The sequence below is a fragment of the Hydra viridissima genome, unplaced genomic scaffold (genome assembly GCF_058129835.1).
Source record: "Hydra viridissima isolate aposymbiotic clone 2 unplaced genomic scaffold, HvirCarnegie_v1 scaffold_1, whole genome shotgun sequence".
NCBI classification, from domain to species: Eukaryota; Metazoa; Cnidaria; class Hydrozoa; order Anthoathecata; family Hydridae; genus Hydra; species Hydra viridissima.
This window is the reverse complement of record NW_028324300.1, coordinates 12351799-12379439: the sequence shown is the minus strand read 5'-3', so window position 1 is coordinate 12379439 and position 27641 is coordinate 12351799. Positions and strand designations below refer to the sequence as shown.

The following is a 27641-nucleotide window of genomic DNA, read 5'->3' as shown; positions in this document are numbered from 1 at the left end:
AGAAAACTCATTGGGTTTTTATTTTATTTTAATGAAAGATCAATTATTCTAACTTATATTAATATATACAATATTTTAATGTCATTAATTCTTAATAGAGGAAGCTGCACAGCAAGTTATCCAGGAGTTTCCATCTTCTCCCCATATTGCTTTGCTCAACTAAATGTTTCCATTTATTTGAGCAGAGCAAAAAATTAAAATTTATTTCTTTGCTTAACTAAATGTTTCCATTCTGTTGAGCAGAGCAATATGGGGAATCCAATTTTAATCTTTAAGCATGAGGCTTATCTCTGATGCTTTCTCTCTTCAAAATCCTCAGGATATTGCCCAACTTAAATAAGTAAAGATTTGTTCTACAATCAAAATAAACTACAGTTGTGTAATTTTTTAATGGAAAATCCAGAAATTTAAAAGAAAAGAAAAAACTCCAGGTTTAAAAGAAATAAACTGCAGGTTTAAGTAATCATATTTCTAAGAAATTTTATTGGTTAAACCTGGAGTTTATTTCTTGGGAATACCCAGAGCTTCATCATCTATTTTTAAATTGTCATGGAAAAGTATATTTAGTTAAAGAACATCAAGTTATTTCATTAAACCTAAAGAAATATACACATGTGTCTTGTTCATCTCAAACAGATGCCTTGTTTAAAACAACACAAATATGTAAAAGTAAATATATTTGAGAAAAAGTTACTTAAAAAATAATCTTACCTCAAATGATTTTTTAAAAATGGTATAGTACCATTTCTAAAAAGTCATTTGAGGTAGAATGGCCCTTTTTTTGGACCTAAGCTTCAACTTTATGATTTTAATTACCCACACTCTCAAAGTTGTTACTGAGGTGATTTTTTTTTTATTGATTTTTTAATGACTTTTTTGTTTAATTGTCATTAACATGTTAACACACAATTTCCATTTCAGGATTCTAATTTGATAGTTCTACCCAACCATTTTATAGTTCACCCAAACATTTGACAGTTTTACTCATTAAGTCCACACTTAGCAATAACAACACCAAAATGGTAAAACACTGGTACTTGTATACTTTTATGGATACTGAAGACAGTTCTAATAAGTTCAAGAAAAGGTCTACAAATTTCTTAGACATGTGAAATGTTTCTAAAATGCCTCTAAAAGAGTTAACACAGTTCTGGAATATTCTGAAGTGTACTCAGCACTGCATTTGAATCAGGGACATCCTAAGAAACAGATAAATGTTTTGTACTAGCTAAAAAACCAAACTTTTTTAAGAGCAGTGACCATTTTTAATTTACTTTAGGTTTAAGGAAATAGGAAAACACAAAGACGAAAAGTTTAATTTTATTATGTAGTGAACCTCTGATGTTCACTGTGATTTTTGTTGCTGAAATTTCAGATTTACTTTGAATTAAGGCTCAAATTATGGTGTTATAAACTAGTTGTTAACCTTTGATGGCTAGTCACACTTTTCTGAGTACTGAGTCATTTGTATCAAAGTATTTGATGACAGAAAATAATTTTTGACTGTGATTTGGAAATAATTCTAGAAATTTCACATTCGCTTTTTTTAGCTTGGTGGAGTTTTATAATATTGTTTTTTTTTTTTTTAAGCATAGTTTCTTTCATTCACACCATTTTTTAAGATATTTACATAAAAATAGTAATTTTGAGTGCAAATAGAGTTTACACAAATTTTTCACAATCTTTGTTTTTCTGAATTACAACTACTACACATCTGTAATCAATATTTCATCAAATCAATGTAAAACCAATATTTCAAATTTTACTAGTTGTTGAAAACTTCTTTACTGACTGTATATACAAAAAAAAAAAAAGATCCTCCATCATTTATAGTAAAAAGCTAACTTCTTGGTCATCATTTAACAATTTAAGTCCCAAAAGTTATTTTTTGTAAAAACTTTATTCTATCTGTTTTTAATTTCTTTTTAAAAAGTTAATATAGTAAAAGATATTATGTTTATGCTTTTATTACGCCATGCAATGTTTATGGATAGGAATATTCCTGTCAAATATTTAAGAGAATGATTAAGAGTTTTTACAATATTTCAATTAGCTTGTGCCGCTGCATTCCTTATGGGCAAATAAATCTGTTGTACTTTCTTTTGTGCGTCGTTGGGGATGAAAATTGTGCCGCGCCTTAGCATCAGAATTGAGTTCAATAAAGCCTCTTTTAGATGCTAATGGTGTTGACTTAGTTGCTGTTGGTCTTGAAGAACTTGGTGTACAAGCTTTTGTTGATGGCCATTACTTTAAAGGAGGTGAGTGACATCAAATCTTTTAGATGAGAAATTTTTATTGCTATCTAAAAGGTTATGTCTTATGTTTGAGATAAGTTCCCATAAAATTTTAAAAAGTGGTAGTATATATATTTCATTTGAATAATTGTATTTGATTAGATTTATACATTGACCAAAACTACAGTACATATAAAGGATTATCTTTTGGAAGGTGAGGACTTGAGTATTCTTTTACTAAAAATTTACTAATTTCCTGTTGCAAAAAAAATGTTTATAATTTGTATGTCAGTTAGGTTTACCTCCTAATTGTGTGATATTTAGAGTTGGCCTTCTAAGTGTCCCTTCCCAGCTTCTTGCTAGCTCTACAAAAAACTTAAATGCTAAGGTAAGTGTATCAATGTAAAGTAATTCAGTATTTTGGTATATTTTAGTAATTCATTACTTTCAGTATTGTAGATGAATAGGTGTGATGTTAAACTTTTAAGTCTGTACAAAGTTAAATAAAAATTGTTATTCATACATTTCCTTTTTTTCTTTATTTATACTTATTACTCTTTTCTTTCTTTTTCTGATAAGAAAATTTGAATCTGTTAAATGATAAACGAGTTTAATTTGTTTGACTTATTTTTCTTTTAGTATTTTACATTTTTTTTAAAAAAGTCTTAAGTTTTTTTAAAAAACTGTCGAGTACAGTTAACCATTTTCTGTACTAATCTTATTTAGGTTTTATTGCCAATTTTTATTTACTATGATTTACTTTTATAGGCAAATGCTCTTGGTATTTCAGGAGATTTAAAAGGTGACGGTCTTCAATTAGGCGGAACGTATGTTGTAGAGAAAGGCGGAAAGGTGCTGTATGAGCATAAAATGACTGGATTTGCAGACCATCCATCTCTTGATGATTTGTTAAAATCTCTTAACATTAAATCAGGTTTGCAATTTTTTAAATTTACTTTCCACGAATCAAACAAAATTTACACAACTTATCTGGTTATTGAATAATGATTAAATAGGTTGACCTTTTTAATAAACACATTGTGTATGTTTATAGTTTAGGTTCTTTTTAGTGTTTTTTTTTTTTTTTTTAATTTAGACATCTCTTTTACCTCCTCTGGAAAAGGTACTTGTAACGAAAATGCTTGTCAACTATAAGCTAATAGTATATGAATATTAAAAAAAGAAACAAAACTTAAAGGATAAAATCTCACGTCTTAAAAAAAAAAAAAAGAAAAAAAAAAAAGCGTGTCGTGTATTTTATGTCTTTTTCTTCTTTACGTTTTTTTAAATGTCTATTTTTTGACGGCATTTTTTTTCCATTTATATTTGTTCTTCACGATATTTTTTTATTATTATGAAGTCACGAGAGGCTTTCCTTACGGAACTCTCAGTGACTGATGGAAAGTAATCAGAAAATATTTTTTAAAAGTTTTTTTTTATACTCAACTTAATAAATTTTATTCACAACAATTCAAGCGTATCTTTTTTTCTCTTAAATGGATATATTTAGAAAAAGTTATAATAAAGTCGTATTTTAACACCAATCAGCACCCAGTCAATGTTTTCTACTGATAAACAATTTCTGTTTGGAAAAAAAAAAAAAAAAAAAAAAGTGAAAGGAAAACGCAATAGAAAGAAGTTTATCCTTTTCCAGCTCTACTTTTCTTGCATCTTCTTCTTGCATCTTCGATAAAAAAATTTTTGGTTTTGTTATTTTTTGAACTGGACTTGTAACTGTTGGAAAATCGAAAAAAAAGTAGAACAAAAAAAAACATTGATAATTCGTAGGTTACACTAAGTCATTTTGATACTCAAAAACCGATTTTTATGCTCCTCTAAATGTGGCACTTTAAGCAGCCGTATTTGGTGAAATATCCAATCGCATGATAAAATTCATTACTCTTTATAGATATATACTCGATCAAAATAGTGTCACTCCTCAGAACACAGTTTCTATAATCTTAATACCGACGCAGTAGAAATTGCGTGTTTAAAAACACCATCTTTCAGCATTCCCGTTCATAAAAGATTGAGTATATTTTTTTGATCGCATTTAGTAATTTTGCAAGATGCTTGTTAAAATTTCTGAAAAACAATGACCGTGCGACGATATAAGGTAATTCGCATTTACTATGTATTTATTTTGTGTCATCTTATTTTGACATCATATAGTATATTAAGGTGGTTCACCACTAAAAAAATAAAATTCCCCAAATTTCATAATTTCAAATTAAAAAGTATATCAGAGCATAACTTAAAAAAATAAAAAACAATAAAAGTGTCATTTTACAACTATTTATTCCTGAAACTGTGAAAATATGTCAAAAAAGGTTGCAAAATCAGTCAATTTTGAAAAACGATAACTTGGAAACTACAGAAAATTAGAGCTTCATATTTGGCAAAACGTTTCATGCACATAAAATGAAAGGCCTGTACCAAAATCAACGCTATATTCCTAGTAAAAGTTGTAATTTTTGCTTTTTTTTGGCAAAAACATCAAAATTTGGAGGGTTGGCTAATGAAATCAAATCGAAAAATGTCAGTAATTTGTTAAGTACTTTGTTTTTGGCATCAATTTTGCTATAGGCCATTATTATATGTAGAACATGTCCTGAAAATTTGAAGCAAAAAGCTATAGCCATTAAAAAGTTATTATTTTTCAAAAATTACAAACTGCGCAAAAAAACCGAATGGTGAAAAATAACAATAAACATTTTATAAATAAAAAAAGTATCAAAAGCTTCCAGATAAGTAGGGTTTATAAGTTTCCAGTTGTTGTTCTTCATCTTGCCAACCCTTATTAATGGGTTTTAAATGCATTCTTCTAATTTTTTTTTTCTAAAGTGTCTTTTTTGTTCATACTGGTAATGTATTTTTGATCCCTACAAAATGAGGACACTGCAGATTTTCCACCATTCTCAAGGTTGAAGTGACTCATTACTCTCTGAACACCAGCAGTTCCTTCATTAAAATACAACACAGCTGAGTTCACTCCCAACTCAAATGAAGCTTTATGAATAAAATGTTTTTTGGGCATCTAGACCATGTAATACTGTTGAGTCCCTCATTAGAATTCTGTGTTTGACCATGAGTGCATTTTCTCAAAAGGTTGTCATCACTTAGTTCTTCAAACTCTTTCTTAATAATATCATATATCTATACTGGTAAATTAATGTTGGGTGTGTAATTGCTGTTACATGCAGAGTTTCCTTTCTTCCACTTACACCAACTATCGGGACCCACTGGACATAATACGTGGTGATGAAACTGATCCGGAAAATTAGTGCAATGGTAAGGAACTGCGCGAACATTATTTTTCATTTGGTATACCTTTTCATTTTCACTTAAAGAATTATTAGCTGCAGCCTTTCGAATAGCCATACCAAAATAGTTTTGTATTCTATTAACTGTGCATTCTGTCAATTTTCCTTTTCCAGTTAACTGACTACCATGATGTTTATCTTTTCTTCGGTTACATAGTCTTGTACCAATGCGCTTCTGGATATGCCCAACACACTCTAACTTTTCTGGTTCGATTTGAAACTTTCTATATGGATTACTGTTAAGCACATCATTAAATGCAGAGGAATCCCCATCTCCCAAATAATATTTATAAATCAAATCATTCTTTTCTACAGAGCAAATAAATATCTTTACAACTCCAGCATTTTCCATTGCCCCAGACGATGCTGCATGGTTTAAGGAGCAAATATGATTAGCCATCCATTCAGTGTAACCTGGATGGTTTTGCTTTTTTTTTTCATATTCTACATCCCCTACAATACTTGCAAAAGACTTCAAAATCAATACATAGCCCTTCTGAAATTGTGGTCACCACACCATTCAGTGAAACATGTCAGCGTTTTTGCCATAAGTCATCTGAAGAAACTCTGATTAGTTTTTTTCCTGACCCAATGTGTTCCTCTTTAGCTTTATTTTTAACTTTTATTGCTACTGCCTTTGTGGATTGTTCTGCTGATAACCTATAAGCATTTTGAATAGTGTTATTGATTTTGTTGAACGCATTGTTATTCATACAAGAAGTGTTTGCAATTTGTGCAAAGTCTATTAAGACTTGGTGTCCTTTGCCAATTTCACGGAAAGCAATAACCATTCTAAGTTTGATATCAAAATAGTTTCTGCCTTGTTTTGGTACAGTTTTTTTAAGACTATCAGATGTAAAATTGCAATACTGAAATTTACATTTGGTACATTTAAAATTCAACTTGTGACAAAATCCACTTCGTTTATCATTGTCACCTGTAACAACAATAAAACTGTTACATTCTTGACAACTGCCAATACTATCAATAACTTTTCTTAAAATAGAGAAGTTTATTATAATGTTATAGTTTTCTGCATTACTATTATTATCAACTTTTTCTAAAGAAACTTTGCTGGCACTAACTGAAACATGCTTAACATTTTCGTCTTCTTGGGTTGGTGTTTTGTTCCACTGGTTGCCACAAAATGTTCTTTTTCTTCTTAATAATGTTCTTTTTTTTGTTTCCCATTATATATTAGAATATTCAAATATTCTAAAATATATAATATAAAACTGATAAACTATACTAAATAATATAAATAACACAAAGCTTTTCAAACACAACAATAAATTATCACAAAATAAGTTATATGATGAGTCATACAAAAATAGCAACTTCTCTTCACTGTTTTATTCTATATTTTTGTAAAACCATGCTGGCCTATTAAACTAATGCGTAAATAACCAAATTTGACAAAAAAAAACTTATGTTAAAACAGACTTCAGAAACATTTACAACTATGGTGAATTACTATAAATCAAAAAAAATCTCAAAAACCAAATTTTAATAAAAATATAGATTTTTTTAGTGGTGAACCACCTTAACAAAAAGTATGTAGACTACAGATACATAGACTAGATATTAATAATAAATAAAATTGTTATTTAATTATAATACATACAAAATCAGCAGAAATCCTAATGGGTCTTTTTATAGAATATTTATGAGGCTGAAAATTTTCTATATTAAAGTCTGTTTCGTCTCATAAAGATCGCTCAGTAATTAATATTTCGCATATATTTGTTTGTCTTTTTTTTTTAATATTTAGTTACTGCTGACTATCCCTATTGTCGTAATTATTTTATACTTCTCATCCCACTTTTACCATTTGGACATTTGGGTGAGCGAGAGAAGCTCCTATTTAAGACAGATATACCATGCTGACGTTCATACAGGTATATAGATATAATATCCAGTAAGGGAACTCATTATATACACATGGTTTGAAACCGCACTCAAGTAAATTTTTAATAATCATTTCCTTCTACCGAGTGTTTAGGTGAGAAATTTAGTAAATCATTAAAAAAAAACTGGTAAAATAAGGAATCAAATTTATTGAATAGTCAACTTTTTTCATTAGTTGTTAATCAGTTCAAATTTCTTCTTTATCTTCTCATTCACTCCGTCCAAATTCATATAAAGAAGGAGGAAGAGGGAGTTGGTTGAAGCAAATATAAACCTATGTAGATGCTCATTTATATAAGCTGAAAAAAGACACAATTAATTGTTTAAACTCCCCGAACAGCGCATTTGAAAATTTGTAGGGGCTTCCCCCTCACCCCTCCCTTCCACACGCTGCTATTTTTCTACGGCCCTGACAACCATTTGCGGTTAAATATATCTTAAAACCTGTAAAGCGAAGGGTAGATTTAACAAAGTACACAAAGAATTGTAGGAGTCTCTAGGTAGACACACTTGCTATAATGAAGCTTATGCATATAAGCTAATTATTGGTAATCAATCTTCACTGTAGTTATTTGGGTAAATAATATTTGAAATAAGTATTCATTTTTTGTTTAATTAACATTAGTGAATATGATTATTTTAAAGTTTATTGAGGTTGTGTTCAAGCAGTTCTTATCATTTTAACAAAAGCTTAATCAAACCTATGACATGGGTTTGTAATACATTTTAAAATATGACATTTTTTTTAGCACCATAAATGCTACTAAAAAATTCTCTGATTGGAGTTTTCTTGGTAAAATTAAATCAAAGCATATTAATAGATTAAAACCTCTCTTGCTCTCCAAAGATTTTGGCAGATAATCAAACATTAATGAATTATGACTTTTTCAATACAATATCTGGTTAGGTAAAAAACAGTAATGCAGTATACGGTGCATCACGACTTTTTGCCTTATGTTGAACTTAGTAAGTGTAACTTACTTAATATAATAAATTGTTACTTTGATAATAAATGTAAATATTTAAAACAGAAAAGTAGATACTTTTCTCTTTCTTTTCAAAGAATCAAAAGAAAATCAATAAAACCTTTTTTTTTTTTTCACTTTTTTTTTTTGATTTTTCATCTCATTATATCATTAAATAAGTTTATTAAGAATTTGGTCTTGCAATTATTTCTAAAATTATTTGTTTTGTAATTATCTTTTAATTACAAAACAAATAATTTTAGAAATATTCTAAATTTATTATAAAGTATTCTAAATTTAAAAATAAAATTATTTTAAAATTTACATTTCTTTTTATAAAAGTTAAAACTTAAGATAAGCTTCTCTTTTCTTCGATTATGATAATCCTATATGTAAACATTAAAAATTAAAAAAAAATTTTTTTTAGCTGTTTACTCTGATACTGACTCTGCTTCAGATAACAAGTTTTTCAACTACTCTTCACCAGACTCACGAACTAAAATCAAACAACAAAACAAATTTAGTAACAATGGTACGTCTGCCGAAAATGAGTTTAGCAATCAATACGGACCATTTGAAAACAAAGGAAGAGGAGATAAAGTCTCATTCCATAAGGAAGAAACAACCACTAAGAATGAAACAACAAAAATTCACTCAGAATTCATTAATTCAGAAAACTTTAACAAAGCGACTTTTGAGACTACGGGACCCGTCATCAAACAAACGAGTCCTAGTTATTTATCCACCACTTCTGTCACTTGGCAAAAAACGAGTTCACCGTTTTTGAGCGAAGAGTTTAACGAAGAAGAATTTGAGATTAATAGCGAGAAATCAAAATTGAAGAAAGCAACAAAAGAGGATGACTATAAAAAGACCTCTATAAAAAGATTATCTGACCGCGTTCCTTCCAATTATAAGTATTTTTCAGAGAACAGCTCAGTCGACGTCACATCTTATGCAGATATCGAAATAGTTGAAGTAAAAAGTAAAAAAAAGAATAATTACGATGCAGTGTGGTCAAGTTTGTCAGAAAAATGTCCTAAAAATAGTATTGGGAATGAAGCTAACAATATTGCTTCGAAATGTTTGGTTTATACAGAATATATAGACGTATGTAACTCTGCAACGAAGTACTACAATGAAAATACCTTTATTAACGAAAACCTAAAGTGCCCCCAGAAGCCGCATTCTAAAATTTGCAGCTTTCGAAATTCTTCTCGATCTGATATGGTGACATATTTAAATCTTGTTTGCAATAATTTGTTATGCCGTAGTAATTCTGTTTCCCTTGGAATAATGAGTACAGAAACTGGCAAGGTCACTTACTTAAAGAGACTAAACATGACCATGCTGAGAGCAATGCTTTTGAAAGACAAGATGATGTTTCAAGATCACAGTGCAGAATTTCTTTTTCTAAGTTGTGACGGGAAAATAAATAAAATACATCAAGTTCTGCAAATGCCACCATTTATTTCAACATTTCAGAAAGGCGAAAAAGAAAAAGCACTAAAATGGAACATAAATATTATTGTGATTGATTCGTTGTCAAGACAACACTTTTATAGAACTCTACCAAAAACTGTTACCATTCTCAGAAAAACCAATCTGGATTTAACCAGTGATAGTCTGATTTATGACTTCAAGCTCTTCCAAAGTCTTGCCCATTTTACTTACATTAATATACAAGCATTTTTCTCTGGTGTAATCGCTGCAAACTTTACTCAAAATCGACGGTACAGTTTTGAAGATCTTTTTAGTAAGTTCAAAGAGGCTGGCTACCAGACATTAGCTCAGGAAGACACATGTTGGTATGACGAATGGGGAAATATTTTTACAGGTAACCGAAAGTTTAAATCAAAAACTACACCTGATCACAATCTCATTTGGAATGAAATTAAAAATGTTAGTAAACATTTTGGTGTCGATAGTTTTGGTTTAACTCACATCTCTTGTGATATTCTTGGAAAGTACAAAAAAACAAATCTTTTTAATACGCAGAAAGTTGTATGCTTAAATGGGAAACCATTGTCTAGTTATTTTATGGACCATTTGATGGAAAAAATTTCCGGTACCAACACCGTACCTAATTCTAGACCTTTATTAGCTTACACGCACATTAATTTTGCGCATGAATCTTCAGGTGTACGTATAAGAGCTATCGACAACGATCTTGCAAATCTGGTCAGTAAACTTAGTAAAATAAAGAATACGTTTAGCGTTATATTTTCAGATCACGGGGGTAAAACTACAAAGTATTCGATTGAAGAGTTTGCTGGTAGATTTGAAGTGTATGATCCATTTATGTTTATGATTGTCCCAAAACAATTGGCTGAAGCGCTCGGTCCGGAAAAAATCTTGAACTTAAAGTCAAACCAAAACTCCCTATGTAACGTCGTAGATTTACGGAACACACTTTTAAGGCTTATAAATAAAGCTGACAAAAACAAAGAAGATTTGCTCACGAATAGGATGACGCTAAGATCAAGTTGCGATCAGTTTCATTTAAGTGAAAATGCCCTCTGTAAATGCATAAATAAGATTGAGTTTCTGGACCAAAAAGAAAACACGGAGTTTTTTATTTGGTTAGGCGAGTTTGCTATGGGTAAACTAAATAACAAATTGACTAGTAATTTGAAAGATTCTAAAAATAAGTGTGTACATCTGATAGGCAGTTCTATTCGGAATGTTGCTCGTAAAGTTGTGCAATACGGTTTTGTTTACACATTTGATGTAGTGGTCAAATTTCAAAACCATACAAGAGAAATATTTCATTTCAACATCTTCTTTAACTATGAACGGAATGAGAACATGAACCTGCTGATTATGAAGTACTGGGATCGCATTTCTATTTATAATACATTTGAAAAGTGCCGTGATTCTAGTGTTCCAATCAAAATGTGTTTGTGCTACAATAAAAACACAGAAACAATTACGAAACAATATGGTAAAGAATATAAACAGTTCGGGCAAACAAGTCAAATTGACTTTATTAAAGAGAAACCTTGTTTATTACTATTAAAACGACAATATAAAAACGTCCTGAGCTTTGAATTACTGAATTCTTGCAAAGAGACAATCGAAGTTTCCTGTACAATCAGTTCAATCTTGTACAGCTGGGAAGCCGCCGAAGTTTTTCCCATCGACATAAAAATAACTCCGCATTCAATCCAATATATAACGTCTTTTTATATGGTGGCTGCCAGCGACGAGACAGTTAATCTTCAAATATCTGTTACTTAAGTTCGCTTTTGCTTGTTCAGTTTTTTTTTTAAATTCAAAAACTGGTTGAAATACTTTTTGACAGTATAACCACTTTGAAATAAAGCAGTTAAAATATTTTGCTTTAAGATTGTTTGGTTTGATGCACTTTTCGTTGTTTAGTTAATGGGTTAAACATTTTTCCGCAAATAATTTTAAAGGTCAACACTAACTCTTTATACTGTACTATCTACATGTCAAACTCTTGTTCTACTTGCATGAAATGACTTTATGATAAATTATACAAACTTAACAGCGCAAGCTAAACTATTACAGCAGTTGCCATCTCTGTTCGTTTTACTTTCTTGTGGTTACGAACTAGTTACAAAGAGCAACAAGTCGCTATGCAAAGGTTTTTTTTACAGAAACAGAAAAAAGTGCGGTTGTATTAGAAATTATTCTGTTTGCCAAAATTATGCTTAAAAAAATGCTGAAAATCTGGAGGGGAAAAAAAAAACCTTCAAATAAACGCACTTTAAACTTTTTATTTGTCCTCAGCATTTATTATATTTTATATTTATTATAACTAATTTATACTTATTATATTTACAGAGAGCAATCACTCCTAAACTGGGGAATGCAGCATTTATGCTTCTATTTTATTTTATATTCCTAAACTTATAATTTAAAATTTATTTTTACATTAAAAGTAATTATGAAAAAAAGGGGAAAGTTTTAGAAGAAGAAAGCAACACAAAAGTTCGAGTTTCCTGAGGTGCTAAAAGCTCTCGTGTTAATATTTATCTGTTAAACTTTAATTCTACTACCGTTTCCTATTTTTAATAAATACGTAAGCCGTACAGTTTAAAGACTACGTGGCATACGTGGCTTATAATAACGCCGTCGTCAATATTTGTCTGTTTGTCTAAGTCGGAAATAGAAAGTATAGAGAAAAGGAATTGAACGGCTGAGTAGAAAAAGCAAAATTAATAATAAACTTTTTATACGGTCAGCTTTTATTTGAATATTAAATTTATCTGTACAACACATACAAGTTAATACCTAACTTTCAACGTCCTAAATTATGAGGTCATTATTTTTTTTTTTTTGTTTTTTTAATGAATAGAACTTATTAAGTGCTGGAACATATTCTTTTTGCCACTCAGCATAAATTCCAAGACTAAATTTGTAAATGAAGTTTCTATGAAATATTCTCTTTTATACGTCCATTTAATGAATTTGCCATTCATCACAAAATGACTATTTCAGTTTATTTTTCGTATTTTTGGAATATTATCCTTTTTTTACTCAGCTGTTCAATTATAGTTAGGCTCTTAACTGTTGAAGCCCATTTAGCTTCTTGTTCAAAAACCTTCGCAGCCTTTTTACCGGTCTGCCTCTTGGTAATATGATTCTTTCTTTCCTTTTTTGGTTTTTTAAAAAATATGTAGTGAAAAACACCATGTGTTGTATCCATAAAATATAGAAGTAGAAAAGAAGTAATTTGTTAACAATTGGTTAATTGTAATTTATGCAACCAAAACTCAAAGCTTGTCTCGTTTTGAAGGACTAGAAGAGTTAAATTGGACCGACCACAAGCACATAGATTTTATCGCAGACAAAGATGAAAAGAAAAAAAAAAAATTCTCGATTTTAAAGTAGTAAATTATTTTTACATGTTAAAAAAAAAATCATAACATGTATATAGTTTTTTAACACTTAATTTGTAAACAAGTTTTAAATTGAAACTTTTTAGAAAAAACTATTATTGTAAAAATTCTAAAACTATTAAAATGAAATCGTTATAAAATAGTTTTAATAAAGATAGTCTAACTTTAACAGGTTGCTTTTATTTTGGTTTATTTTTTAATGTATCCAATTAAATTGTGATTTATTTTGTTGCTAAACCTGAGTAAAGAAGGTGGGGTCGTAGTAAAGATTTTTAATAAAGTAGTAGATGAAATCAAATTTGCATACCTTATTGGATTTTCTATAGATAATCGAGCAAGAGGAGCAAGTGAATGTGTCTGAACCAAAGGATGTTAATTTCATTTCTATGACTAGCGATGAAATCTTTTAGCCTGATTGCTCTCTTACGGAGAGCAAAACAATCAATGTAAAAGATTGGTCACACACACCATCCATGAGCAGAATATGCTCCTAGATTTAAAAACTCTCTCTCTCTCTCTCAAAAAAAAAAAAAACAATCAAATTTTTGTATTCAAAATTCTACATTTGTCAATTGTGAAGACACTTGATTGTCAGAGCACCTAAATGCAAAAAAATGAGCTTTACAGAAACTGACAAATGTTAAAGAACACGGTAAGTGATTCGTGAGAGATTCCACACAACAAACAAATCTCTAAAAAATTCTAAACTTGATATCAATGAGGCTTTTTGGCATTTTAGGGATTTTTTTTGAAAGTTTTGCTTCACGTGTAACTTCAGAATCATTTTTTAGGAATTTGAAGAGAAGAACAAAAAACTTAAACAAACTTCATAAACATGTTGTCAAAACGACTTCAGAAAGTGTAAAAAGAACAAGAGTGCCCGATAGAACAATCCTTTTGCAGCCAAATCTCGAAAAGAAAAACTAATAAAAGTGGAGACTGTATACTGATTTATTTATTTTTCTGCAAATAGTAAATGAAACGAAGTCTGAATGAAAGTAATAATATATACAAGAAGATAAAAAATATATACAATTAACAATAATATATAAATAAAATTTTATAACGTGGTTTATCTACTGACCTCAAACTATTTTTAATTCATTAACTATTTATTAAATACATTAGCTATTATTATACATATTAGTTATATAATATTTGTATATATATGATAACTAACTATACATATATGTGTGTACTAAATATACATATGTGTGTGTGTGTATAACTGATATATAAATATTTATTATTAATATTAATTATTATTTATTGATAAGTTACTTTTAATATATGTAAGGCGATGGATGAATTGCAACAAATATTCGACAGCACAACTAACAGTAAAACATAAATACAACATAACAGTAAAACATAGAGTAAATAACTAAATAATTAGCTAATTTGGCAAAATATTTACGTATTTTAATCGGTCACTATGATCACTGCGCCTCTTCCCGACTACTTTAGTCATATTGCACTATGCCATATACTTTTTAACTTATTTTAATTGTCCATTTACGACATGATGAAAAGTAAATGCATCCATCTACAAATATTTCTCTTTCGCGTGATTGCGTTATGTCCACAAAAATCAACGCATCGTTTGCATAGGTAAGCAAGTCAATAAAGTCTTAGCTTAACATATACTACGGAATAGAAAGAAACAAACACTTAAAATGTTTTGAATGTAAACTTGATTTTTAAAGTAAAAAATACGTTCCGTTTACATGCTTCTTGTAAAATAAGGCAATGGAAGGATACAAGATTTTTTTTTGGGTCTTTGGAATAGCCTTTAGTGAAGTTCTTATAGCTGAGGCAGAGGTAGGCTTCTTTTTAGTTTTTACGACCATATTTTACTTAATTATTGGATTGCAATCATTTTCTACCTTCGTTTCTTCCTCGTTTCTTCCTCTAAACTAATCATGTACTACGATTATTTAGTAACATTCTGGGAAATGCAGCATTTTTACTTTTATTTTAGTGTTGAAGCTTTTATCTCATTAAAATAAAAAAAATGCATTGCTTAAACTTTTATCTGCTTCAAACTGAGTCAAAATCTTCGCCGTCACTTTTACAGATTTCGCGAAAAATTCCTTCAATTGTGTTACTATAAAGATATTATAGCTGAATAAAAGTATTGTTAATGTAACAATCTTTAACAATTTTCTACAACAGTCTAGTAACTTCATAGAAATATATATTTTAAAATAAGTAATTTGCTCGAATGTATGCAAACTTACTCAGTTCATCGTTACCAAACAGCGGCACTTTACTTAACAGCGGTTCTTTACAAATATTAACTCCTGTACTTATTAAAAGATAATAATTCTCTCCTACCTTTTTAAGTTTTTTTTTTTTTACATCAAAATATTAATAGAATTTTTTAACAAAAAACAAAAGCAAAATGACAAAAGTTCTTTATTTTTCTATTATTTATTTTTCTTTTGTTGTTGCACATTCTTCTATTATTATTTTTTTACTTGAAATAATTTCAAACTTTTGGTAACTTTTTTGTAACTTATGGTAACTTGTTAAAAACTTTTGGTAACTTTTTTTAAAACTTTTGGTTTTCAGAGTTCTTTATACGATGTGATATCACTGTTAAAAAAATTCGATAGAAATCTAAATGGAAGAAGTTTATTAAAGAAACAGCTTGTTAATTCAGGGGCTTCCAAATGTGACCTGCAACAATTTGCAGATAAATTCAAATCAAATGGCACTGCGTTTACGTCCGCAGGAACAAGGTTATTGTTTTAATCATTAGCCATTACAGTAAACTCCCGCTTATTCGAATTGGCATTTATTTAAATTTCCCGCTTATTCGAAGCAACTTTCCTTCCTCGAGAATTTTTCTTAACAAACTAACAAACTCAGTTATTCGAAATTTTGGCTATTCGAAATAAATTCTTATTCCCTTAGAAGGTTCGAATAACCGGGAGTTTACTGTAATTTTTAAGATTTAGAAACTCGTTTCCAGGGTATTTTCTTTGTTACACTGGTACTAGATATCAGATTTTCGAGAACCATACTCTTTAAATTGATTAAGCTAAATTATTTTAAATTGTTTAGACTAAATTATTTTCAGTTGTTTAGGCTTAATTATTTTAAATTTGATTACATAGTATTTAAATTTTAAAAGATTTAAATACTATGTAATTAAATTTAAAATATTCAAACTTTTAAAATTTTTTTTACAGATATTATTTTTTTTTTTTACTATTAGTCTTTTTTACTTAAACTTGATTTTTTTACAGTGACTGGATTTTGGAAATTATCGAGGGATTTGAAAGAATAGAACTCAAAGAAGATAATGAAGAAGATTATTCAAGACACAAGATTCGCAATTTCTTTACAAATATTAATGGTATGTGCTTTTAAAGAGAATTTGCTCCATTTGCTTCTTAAACAAAAAAACTAACTCTCAGTTAGCAATTGTTAAAATAAAAATAAAAAAACAGAGAAAAGCGAGTTACACAGAATTTTAAGCATAAAAAAATCGGAAAGTTCGTTTTAATCTTTCATCGTTTTCATATTCATCATTAGAATGATATTCGTCAAGTCAAAATGAAATACTTTAGCTTAATGGTGGCTTCTTTTCTTGTTAAAAATTATGTTGCCTAACTTTAAATAGTCACCACCGAACCTATTTACGTATAGTTTCTGTTTTTATCTAGAAAGTAAAGATACTGCAAAAAAAGAAATAGTGTTTGAGATGAATTTAGTTGGTCCACTTCAACACTCATGGATTATACATCGTCTTCCTGATCATAGAGGTGAGCAGTTAAGTTTACACTTTGTTATTTATCTGAAAAGTTTCTCCGTATATAATTTTTAAAAATCAAATTAAAAAGAACTAGTATATTTTTGTAAACCCAAATTTCTATTGTACTTGTAACTCGATACAAACTTAATGACAACTTTCACAAAGATTTTCTAATAAATAGTCTAATGCATTTTTCCCTTTACTAATTCTATGGTATGACCTTGAGCCCAATTTTAATCCAGTGCTCAAAGTTGTCCAAACAGAATGGGTATTATACATGGACACATATCCTATAATATATCTTATTTTTTAAAAGGTTATCGAATATACCAAAGTGTAACAAACACTTATTCTCTAAATGCTTGGTTAAGCACAGACGAAACTCCGCTTGAAGATTTATGGTCTCAGGGTGATCTTATCTATTGGCAAGATGTTTATGATAAAGTTGAAGGTTTCCTTAACTTAACTGGTAATACCCTTGAACACCTTGAGGATATTAAACCATCAATATTATGGATGAAGCCATGGCTTTCGTTTGTAAAGGTGTGCTTCATTATGCACTAAAAATTTTGCACATATTTTAACTTTGGCAAAAGTACCTGATAGTCTTTGAATTGCTAAATGTTTACTCAGCAGAGAATGAACAAGACATTATTTTTTTCAGGGATTGAATCAAACGCTTATAAACAACTATTTCAAAAAAGCTTGGTCACGGTATGGAGGTGGCAAGGTGATCAGTGAAGACAATTTTTTTAATGAGTATTTGTAAGTAAACTTCATAAAACTAATTTATTTGACTCGAAAATATTTTAGTTTAGCACTTCACATCATTAATTTAATATTTCCCTTAAATTTGATTTCAACACTAAGAATTTATTTCCTATTATCAGAGTAAATCTCGGCAATATGACTTCATTGATCCATCCTTTGGTTGGAACAACAAATATATGGACGAGTTATCTTGATAGTCAATGGATAAGTCTTTTTGGTGCAGCTAACCCTCTCGTTTACACAGGAATGCCCTTTCAAATGATGACTTACAAAAAAAATCCTAAGCCATTCAAGCTTCTTGTTAGACAAATTGAAGTAAGACTGACAACAATTATCTTAAACAATTTATAAATTCGTGTTTAATAGAATTACAAAATTAATATATATATATATATATATATATATATATATATATATATATATATATATATATATATATATATATATATATATATATATATATATATATATATATATATATATATATATATATATATATATATATATATATATATTTAAATTATTTGCAGATAGACGAGGCTGTGATGAATGTAATGGATGTTAACGCAAAGAAATTATTACAAAGTGTCAACTTTACAATGGCTTCTTTTCATAAAAGAGCATCTTGTGCTAGAGCAAACTACTCGATGCTTTTAATAGTAATTGGTCTACTGCTTTTTCATTTATAATAAACTTTATGGCTCTAGATCAACTGATGTAAATACTAGGCTAAAACTATTTTATACATATGTAAATAAACCCAATAACATTTTTTGTATTGCTTCTTTTTTTCTAGAAATCGCTGCGGAAATATGTATTTTTATTATAAAATAAAACACTACTGCTGGTTGATATATACATATCAGTTTGATCTGGTAAATATGAAATAAGTTTGTTTGGGGAAAAAAAATTCTGAAAAACTCCTTATTCGCTCTTTTATTTTTTGTTAAGAGATAAGAGTAAGTGCACCCTCATTCTGGGTGTGCCACTCTTCCGACGCCCCCCTGGTTCACCGCCTTAGGAATAGTAGTACGCTGTTCGAACCGGAGGTAAAATATTTCAACAAAAGTATTAAAGACCTAAAATTTAAAAAAATATCGATAAAATATACAACTGCTAAAATATCGGGAAATATCATCGGAATAGACTCGTATTCGAAATTCGTATTCACATAAATATGACGATTTTTCTCACTCCAGTTCATGCGTCATCATCATATTTTTCTGCTAATTAAAGGCTCTTCTTCTTGAAGTGACACCGTTAAGACATTCGGTTTTTTCTCAGTAAAGTAAATAATTGCTGCAAGGACGATTATCTGCAAGATTAAACCAATCGTAGGCCAAGCAACTCTGAAAGGGTCTAAAATGTAAAAATATATAAACAAATAAACATAACGAAATTTTCTCAGCAAGGCGAGAAAGCAAGCGTTTACAGCTTTTACAAAGATACAACAGAAAAAGTGGTAGCAACTTTGAAAAAAAATGAAAACACAAAGTAATACTTTTAACTCGAAGGAAAAATGATCTTGTTGTCTTGTTGCTAAATAGAATACCACATTCATATAAACCTCGATCAGAGTAAGCTGCCTTTTTGATACTCAAGTACATTCCCTTCAAGTGATAAGCTGTTGCATTTTCTATTAAAAACATTTCAGTATTTCACTCCTTGACCGACATTCAACAGAGCTGTTCTTTTTTTTTTTTTAACTTCATCAAACTTTTATAGTTTGTATTTTTGCTAAACTCTGCATCGTTATAAATATGACTTTTAAGTCATATTTATGTAATAGTTAATAGCAATAAATACCATTGTGTTTTCAAACAAAAAATCATTGCAGATTATAATGCTGAAAAAAAATTGTTTAAAAAGTATAAAATGTCAAAAGTGGTTGTAAATCTATTTGTTAGTAAATAAATATAAAATAAATATAAAATAAATATACAACCAAAGGAACAGATCAAACTGAGCATTTTGATGGACGACCGAAGAAATGTACTCTTCATGCTAGTCGTAATTAATAGGTAATAGAAAAATTTAGGAATAATTAAAACTATTACTAAATTTTATTACTAAAAACATTCAAATTTCCCGCAATAATTGAGCTGTGTACAAAATGAGAAGATGCTACATATAAATTTACTTACGCGTAAGTTTAAAATATTTTTTGGGTAATTTTTATAATAAAAGGAGAGATTTAAATGAGAACACGAAATTTGAAAATTGTTTAAAACTAGTTTAATTTTACAACTTTAGACTGAAGGTTTATTTGTAAAAAAGAAACAATACTACGGATTGAAGACTTTTATTTATTCAGCTGCACACGACTCATAATCATATATTATTAAAATATCTGTTAGTATTCGGAAACACAGCGACCAAAATTTGATCCAGTTTTCTTTGAGTTCTACGCTAATTCCATAACATTTCTTTTTGTTTGAATCCATCAATTTAGGCAATAGAAATCAGCTTTTCATATTAGTCTAAAATGAACTCGACGATCATATTCGCCATAGCTCACGTTTTCAGTATGAAAAACTATGGAGCGCAAGTGAAGCACTTCGAATAGTAAAGAAAGTTTATCCTGATGTCTCTTTAAGCATATCCATTATATAAGCGATCAAAGTCTGCAAAATAAGCTACGTTCAGATCTACCATCCTGCTTCGATAATGCCAGTCTAAATTTTGTGCTAAAAGTAGTTCTTCATCAAACTACCTCTGAGTTAGCAAGCAAACAGACATCGCCTACCACTTGCATGCGTTGAGAAAAGTGAGAAAGCTTGACCGATGAGTTACATGCAAATTGTCAGAGAGAAAAACTTCGTATCAATTGTGCACCGCTGCTCTCGTGATATGAGGAAGATACTTTCTTCGATTGCATCCTTAACTCAGAAGAGAAGTGGGTTCTTTAAGAGAACCAACTGTGAGTGTGTTTCTGGTTAGACCCAGATAAATCATCCCAGGTGTCCAAAACTGACCCTCATCCACGCAAGTTTTTATGCGTTTGGTGGGCCAGATTTGGAAAGGTTGATCATGAGATGATGAGAAGCGAGCAAACAGTTACTAGCAAATAATTGTTTGTCCGCTTATCTCCACAAGCGTTGTAGAATTCGCTTGCAATTTACAATATCTATAAGCCCATAATGACTAACAGTTGTAAAACAACTTTACTTCCCTAAAAGAATAAGAAGTAAAAACAGGGTAAAACTCAACACCTAAAACAACAAGAAAATTAACATCAATAATGAAACTGTTCGAATTACACTTTAAATATTCGAATGAAACAAATTTTTGTCTCTTTGTGTTGTTGTTACATTTTTTTTTCCTAAAAAGATTTTCAATTGAGAATTCTTTTTTTAATATACGATTTAAAACCCTTATCAAAGTTTTTTTGAAGCTGTTTTCAAAAAGGAATTTTGTTACTCACTCTGTCCCAAAATACTGATCTGATTTCTATTACAAGTCTTTCATAAATTCGGAACAATATTTTGGGACAGAGGTTCTTAATTAGTTATAATTTAAACAATAGTTTGTATTTGAAAAGCATTGTGGGTTTACAACATGAATGACTTTATAATGGTTAAGATTCTTTTATAAAAACTTGTTTTTTTAACTTAATTTTTTTTTTAATTTAAATAATCATTTTTAAAAACCTCATCTGAAGTAAAAACCATACCTGAAGTAAAGTCAAATACAGCCAACCTGTTAAAGGTTTATTTCACAATGATGAAAGAAGACAAGAGAAACTGACTTCAGGCAAGACTTGACTTCTTTAGTTTAAACAGTCTAAACTAAAGATTTGTTTGGTCAAACTAAATTAATCAAATTTAGTGTTGTGAAAAAGTCGGGAAGAATGAAGGGCAGTAAAGAAAGAGACAAAAAGGAAGACGGAGGAGACTAGTTTGAGCCGGGTATTTAAACTTTGTAAAAGTTTACAAGTTCAGACAAAACTTTCGAGCTTAAACTAGTTCTGCTCAAAGTCTTACTCATTTTTATATATATTTTTTTCTATCTTACTTTTCGGTAAGCGGTGAATTTATTGTTAAATTAGATGATCAAGACAAAATGTAGCTCCAGTTTGATCAATATATCATAAGGTTTCTAGTTATAGCTAATTCTCGTTCATCCTTGTTGATTATGATGTTTTAAAGGGCTTTATAACTTGTTCAGTTTCGTCTTGTCAAAATCTCAACAAAGAAATGAACAAAGCTATTCAAACAGATTTTCTGCTTGTTTTTAATAATTTATTTAATAATTTATTGTAACATTTATGCAGATCGTAAGTTCAGTACCATCCTTTAGAAAGCAGTCGATGAAGTTGCAAACGTGTCAAAATTGTCTTTGAACTTTGCAAACTTAATATAAATAAATTCATTTATTTCACACAACTAATGTCTTATCATTTCAGTTTCTTTTGTAAATCTACATTAGTTACCAGCCACTCAATTTCAGACTAGCTAATATTGAGGTCAATTATAAGTTGAGAATAGCATTGTTTGTGCTGGAGGAGGCAAGGAATTCATTTGTTTGAAATCCCATTCACATTCGTCGGAGACATACTTGGTAAATGCTTGTGCTCAGCTCTCTCAGTTATTGCAATATAAAGCTGTCAATAGGTTCAAAATAATCTCAAGACTCGATAAGTGGAAGAAAAACAAGACGTTCCCTCGCATTAACTGCGGTTTTCCTACAATTTTACTTTCTGATGTTAAAAAATAAGTTTTTTAATGATTTATCACTTCTTTTCCATCCAGTGGAGAGTCCGATGACCGCTGAAAGCCTATATAGTATGTCTACCCGTATATATAATATATCTACCCGCATAAATAAGGAAAATTTTTATCCATATTTATCCATATTTTTTGATTTTATAGAAAAAAACAAACATTTTTCTTCATAAAAAGTAAAATGCAATTAATGACGTTTTCTTTAGCAATGACGTTTTTATCTGTCTTGTGTAGAGCGAAAGGATGTCAAATGTCACATTTTTTTGTGAAGTAAAATTTCATTCGGCCAGGTTAACACTATCACGTTTATTACCGGTTGAGCACCTGTTCCTTTTTTTAATCTCACTTTCATTCTTTGTAAATCTCAAATAAAAAGAACTTTTTTAGTTAATTTCTTTTAGTTAATTTTTGTTAATTTAGTTGAAAAAAAAAATTTTAGGATAACGTATGGATTTGTAAAATACTTGAAACAAATAATTGCTTTTTCTTAATTAATTATTACTGTTAGGGGTTTCCTTTCCTGTTCGTTGACAAATTTTCATAATTTACATGATAACAAATTTTCCATAATTACAAACATTTTTTAAGAATGATCTTGAAAGTTCTCTAACAATAAAAAAAAAATAATTTTTTATTAACTTGATTCACAAGACGTGGTAATTAATCATCTTTAAATTGTTTATATTTGGAGGCTCGAAATGTAATTCACTTTTTTTCTATCTAAATGCGTTCATTCAAGTTTAAGTTGACCCTCCTATTCTTCACATGTTGTCTTTCCTTCAATTTGTAAAATCTCATCGATTTTTATTGGCACTTTAAAAAAATCCTTTCGACGAATTTTTTTCAGTAAATTTGCAGAAATGCACAACTTGCACAAAGAATTTTTTAGTTCTTAAAGAACAAAGTATGTGAAATTAAATGTTTGTGATCAATCTTTATATTATTAGTCAGCTGTTATATACTTTATTTAAAAACTTTGCCGATTTGAGTCCGCGTTGTTTTAAATCTTTGATACTTAATTAACACTACGTCATCTTAAAATATTTAAAGAAAGTACTGGAACAAAAGGCTTTTGGGGTTAATTTCATGGGTTAATTTTTTTCTATAGACTTTGATAACGAAGCATGATTATTGTCTGAAATATTCTTTTAACCAGTTATCCACTTTTTTAATTTTTTTATGCTAAAAATGATTAAAGTCTTCAAACTATAAAAACACGCCCTAACTAAATAATAGCAATTATAACTAATATAAAATCAATTCAAATGAATTACAACTTGATCGTCAACTAATTAGTTCGTTTATTAAGTAGACAATACGAATACACGCACAAATTTATAATAAGTAACACATGCTTTTGCATATTTAAAAATCAATTTACCTTGAATAGGTTCACCATTCATTTTCCACCATAGAGAAATATTTCCTTTAGTATCGAGCTTGCAATTTAGTTCAACATCTTTATCCTTTTCTACTATGATGTTGGATGTGGTCATCTCTCCTAAAAAAATTAGAAAAAATTCTGGTTTCAAGTCATGATGATAATCCTACGCATTTGTAACGAGTAAGAAAGCTTATTAAAGCTCTGTTTTAATAACAAAATCTTGTTTGTGTCTAGTTCGCATCCCGTTTGTACCTAGTAAATTTGTTAAAACATTTTTTCAAATCAGACGGATATAAAAAATATCCACTTTGATGCTAAAACAATGTTTTTTCACAATACAACTCACATTTCAACTCGCAAACTTTTTTTTGCCGGATTACGTTTTTTAGTGAATAAAATAACGCACTTTTATCGTTGTCCGTTATCTTATTCACTAAAAACGTAATCCGACAAAAATGTGTAAAAAATTTGTCATAGTTTTAAATTTATAATACTTCCTAACACTAACCGTAACATTGGTTTAAAAGCAGAATCGTCACGATAATTTTTGTTGCAGCTCGGCAGCAAAGATTCATCGTGTCCAAATCGCTTTATTTTCGCAGTGTTAATCCTGCATCTAAGTTCCTGAAAAAACTGCAAAACTTTTAACGCTGTGTATAAAACGTCAGTCAAATGAAAAAAAAAAAAAAAAGTCACGGCAACAAAAATAACAAAAGGAGAGCTTAGTGCATTTAAAAAACATTTATATGAGATTGATTTGTAAATTAAAAATCACTAAACATTGTCATTACGAATTATATTTACAACCATTGTAAGAAAGCGAACTTTTAAGAGAATATCTAGCAAGTGTTTATGATTTTTATAAGTTTTAATACAGAAAACTTTAACTTTAAGTGATCTTTAAGAGAAAAAAAAACTGTTTTTTTTTTTTTTTTTTACTATCCAGAGAAAATGAATCGAATTATATTGACTTATTTTAAGGGCTCAATTACATGAGGCAATTAAGCTCAGGAAGCAAGTCAACTCCCTATAGTAGATTTTATGATTTGCGAAGAGTTTCTTTTTATTTGAGTAAAATTTCAAAGTGATTGCAAGAATAGATTGTTGCTTGATCAACAGTGCAATAGAAAAAAAAAAAAAAAAAAAAAAAGAAATATTTCTTTGTTACGACTTGTTCAAATAGAAAATATTATTTTAGATTATAGTTTAAAATTTTTTTCTAGTAATAAAAAGACATTTTTTTTTAAAGAATATTTATAGAAAACTGTAAGTTAATTTTAAATAATTCAGTTATAAATAAATTATAGGCCAATCTTATTAATTTAATTAAATCAATAAGCAGTTTTATTAATTTAGTTAAATTAAAACAAATAATAAAAAATAAACAAACTTGACATGCTTAGTGCTGTGGTATTTTTAAGGTATTTGCTAATTGCATTATTTATAATTTATGAATAAAATTTAAAACTGGCTATTTTCGATTCGATTTTAGCTCTGAGAAAAAAAAAAAAAAAAAAAATAGAAAGAGCACTCTTTTTTTATTCTTTCTGGTTTTAGTGTGATAAAAAATTACTGCTGTTCTGTTTTTTAATATGTTTTATTAACTACAGAACTTACCATGATGAGATATCACATAACCTCTCCATTAAAGAAAGTCGTAAAAAAAATCATGTTATATAGAATTTTAAGTCCGACCATTTATAGTCCGACATTTTTTTCAGAGTATTTTCCAATATTTTTTGTTAATAAAAAAATTAATTAAACTTTTTGATTCGAAGGAAATAAAACAACAAATACCCCTTTCACACTAACAAAACCGAGTTTTAATAACACTCGCTTTTAGAACGGTGTTCAGTTGAAACTTTTTTTAACTTATCCGTGTCACACCAAAAATAAATCAGGTTTATTTTTACGAAACCGAATTGAACTTAAATTTGGTAACTTAAGTAAAAATTCTTTTATATAATACTTCGGTCACGTCTACTTTGAAGTATTTTTTGAAAACAAAAACAAAATGGAAAATTTACGAAATGAAAATCGATTTTCTGAAGTATTACAGGAGACGACGCCAGTGAAGTAATTTTTATTTGGAATTTATAAATCAAATTTTATTCTGTTCTCAAGACCTCGGTTAATTTGAAAAAAATTGAGATCTCATGATATATATATATATATATATATAATTATTATTATTCTCAAATTCTCATTACAACTTTTTTTTTTCATGGAGATTTATAAAACCACTCGGCTTCCAAACAATAAAAGTTTTAAAATAAAACAACCTCGCGATGTTGTCTTATTTAGCTACGGTTTTTTAAACTCATTTGTTTGAAATAAGGTTTTAAAAAGCACTGTGAACAGAAAAATGCGTCACTAGTTTAAATAACCACGGTTAAAACAAGTTTTATCTTTGGTGTGAATGGTGTAAAAGTTTATAAAAAACCCAAACTCAAAACAACACAAAGTTTTTTTTCCTTTTTCATGTTTAGTTATTTGAAAAACATTTATTTGCAGGGGATTTTTTTAGAAAAAGTTGTTGTTTTTTTATAAAAGTAAAAGTTACTTATGCTTTAATTTATCTACAAACATAAATTTATAAACAAATTATTTAGAAAAAAATTTAAAAAATGAAGCGTAGGGTAAGGTTGCTAATATTGTACCGATGCCTATATTGTACTTTTAACATAACTCGTTATTTTTACAACCCACAAGAAAATTTTTAATTAATTTTTTATCTTTGCTGAATGAAATTATGTAGTCAACTGTTTTTTTTTGCCATCCGACTGCATTAAGGCCAGAGTAAGCTCTTGTTGGTTTGCTATTGGAGATTTCTTATTTTAGGTTTATATGGCTAAGCGTATTTCACTAAAAAAAGCAGAAGATATGATTTGTTCAGTGTATTTATGTTAAAGCGTAATTTATCTAAATTCAAAATAAATACCTAGAATTTAAAATATCTTATTTTTAGTTGTCAAATTTTTTAATTAACTGAATGTCAGATTAGTTGCGTAAATTGTACCTCAAGGCATGTCCTAAATTGTACCGACGCAACCTAGTCCAGTTTTACCAATATGTCAAGGCTGGTGTTATGTTGGCTGTGCAGGTGTTAATCAAAAACAGACACAATATATCTGAAACTTTTGCCAAAACTAATGTTTTTATGTATTTTATTTTACAATATTTAATGTGGTTATTTTTAAAACAAATATAGTATATATTGTTTTACATTACTTAGCATAACTATCTTTAATACCTACCTTCCTCCTCTATTCTAATCTTAACTAACCCATTGGTAAACATACAATTTAAATAAAAATTGCACCATATGTGGTGATACCTGTTTTCGGCATTTCCCAGAAGAAAAAATAGTTCAAGTTGCATAAAGTTTATTAAATAAAAAACTTCATTTCATTATATTATGGGCAGTTAGGTGTTGTGTTATGTTATATCAGAATATTTCCAATTGCTAATTCTATAAAAACCATTCAGTTTAATCAGTTCTTTAAATCCCTTAAATCTAAAATCATAAAATATTTGCAAAGCTGTAAAGTAATTGAAATCAAGAAAGTGGTACAATATTGGATTACAACGGTACAATTAAGGATCTAGTTTCCTTAATTGTACTCTTAGCGCTATTTTTTAAATTTGATTCTTCGATACTTAACGCTTTTTAAATTTTGAGTTTTTTTAACATCTTTACA

General features: G+C 28.9%; 3 protein-coding genes and 1 pseudogene across 7 annotated transcripts in view; 3 read left to right on the top strand and 1 right to left on the bottom strand.

Annotated features, from left to right (window-relative positions):
* Nucleotides 1-3704, top strand: part of LOC149893384 (prostamide/prostaglandin F synthase-like) — a 4728-nt pseudogene extending 1024 nt beyond the window's left edge. Inside the window, exons 2-6 of the transcript XR_016447027.1 lie at nucleotides 2054-2258; nucleotides 2397-2448; nucleotides 2559-2622; nucleotides 3003-3168; nucleotides 3331-3704. The product of XR_016447027.1 is annotated as a prostamide/prostaglandin F synthase-like (transcript). The remainder of the gene's footprint in view (nucleotides 1-2053; nucleotides 2259-2396; nucleotides 2449-2558; nucleotides 2623-3002; nucleotides 3169-3330) is intronic.
* Nucleotides 3705-4167: 463 nt separating this feature from the next.
* LOC149893383 (uncharacterized) lies at nucleotides 4168-11976 on the top strand. 2 transcript variants are annotated; one of them, XM_090071897.1, is made up of 3 exons: nucleotides 4192-4350; nucleotides 7329-7455; nucleotides 8858-11976. In XM_090071897.1, exons 1-3 carry the CDS (start codon nucleotides 4330-4332, stop codon nucleotides 11668-11670), a joined length of 2961 nt encoding a protein of 986 aa, XP_089928023.1. In that variant the 5' UTR covers nucleotides 4192-4329; the 3' UTR covers nucleotides 11671-11976. The 2 variants fall into 2 exon arrangements, with proteins under 2 accessions (XP_089928029.1, XP_089928023.1); XM_090071903.1 differs by lacking the exon at nucleotides 7329-7455 and having other exon boundaries at nucleotides 4168-4350.
* A 2944-nt stretch (nucleotides 11977-14920) lies between these two features.
* LOC145188100 (uncharacterized) lies at nucleotides 14921-18747 on the top strand. Its single transcript, XM_090072132.1, has 9 exons — nucleotides 14921-15119; nucleotides 15873-16042; nucleotides 16553-16662; nucleotides 16973-17071; nucleotides 17378-17604; nucleotides 17726-17826; nucleotides 17952-18147; nucleotides 18363-18491; nucleotides 18629-18747. Exons 1-9 carry the CDS (start codon nucleotides 15048-15050, stop codon nucleotides 18659-18661), a joined length of 1137 nt encoding a protein of 378 aa, XP_089928258.1. The 5' UTR covers nucleotides 14921-15047; the 3' UTR covers nucleotides 18662-18747.
* Nucleotides 18748-18872: 125 nt separating this feature from the next.
* On the bottom strand, nucleotides 18873-25783 carry LOC145188101 (uncharacterized). 3 transcript variants are annotated; one of them, XM_090072247.1, is made up of 5 exons: nucleotides 25738-25783; nucleotides 24449-24564; nucleotides 23938-24057; nucleotides 19334-19468; nucleotides 18873-19191 (listed from the first exon to the last, which is right to left on the bottom strand). In XM_090072247.1, the coding sequence occupies exons 2-5, from the start codon at nucleotides 24513-24515 to the stop codon at nucleotides 19046-19048; spliced, it is 468 nt and encodes a 155-aa protein (XP_089928373.1). In that variant the 5' UTR covers nucleotides 24516-24564; nucleotides 25738-25783; the 3' UTR covers nucleotides 18873-19045. The 3 variants fall into 3 exon arrangements, with proteins under 3 accessions (XP_089928373.1, XP_079920789.2, XP_089928377.1); XM_080064663.2 differs by lacking the exon at nucleotides 25738-25783 and having other exon boundaries at nucleotides 24449-24616; XM_090072251.1 differs by lacking the exons at nucleotides 24449-24564; nucleotides 25738-25783 and adding an exon at nucleotides 24287-24341.
* Between the last annotated feature and the right edge of the window lie 1858 nt (nucleotides 25784-27641).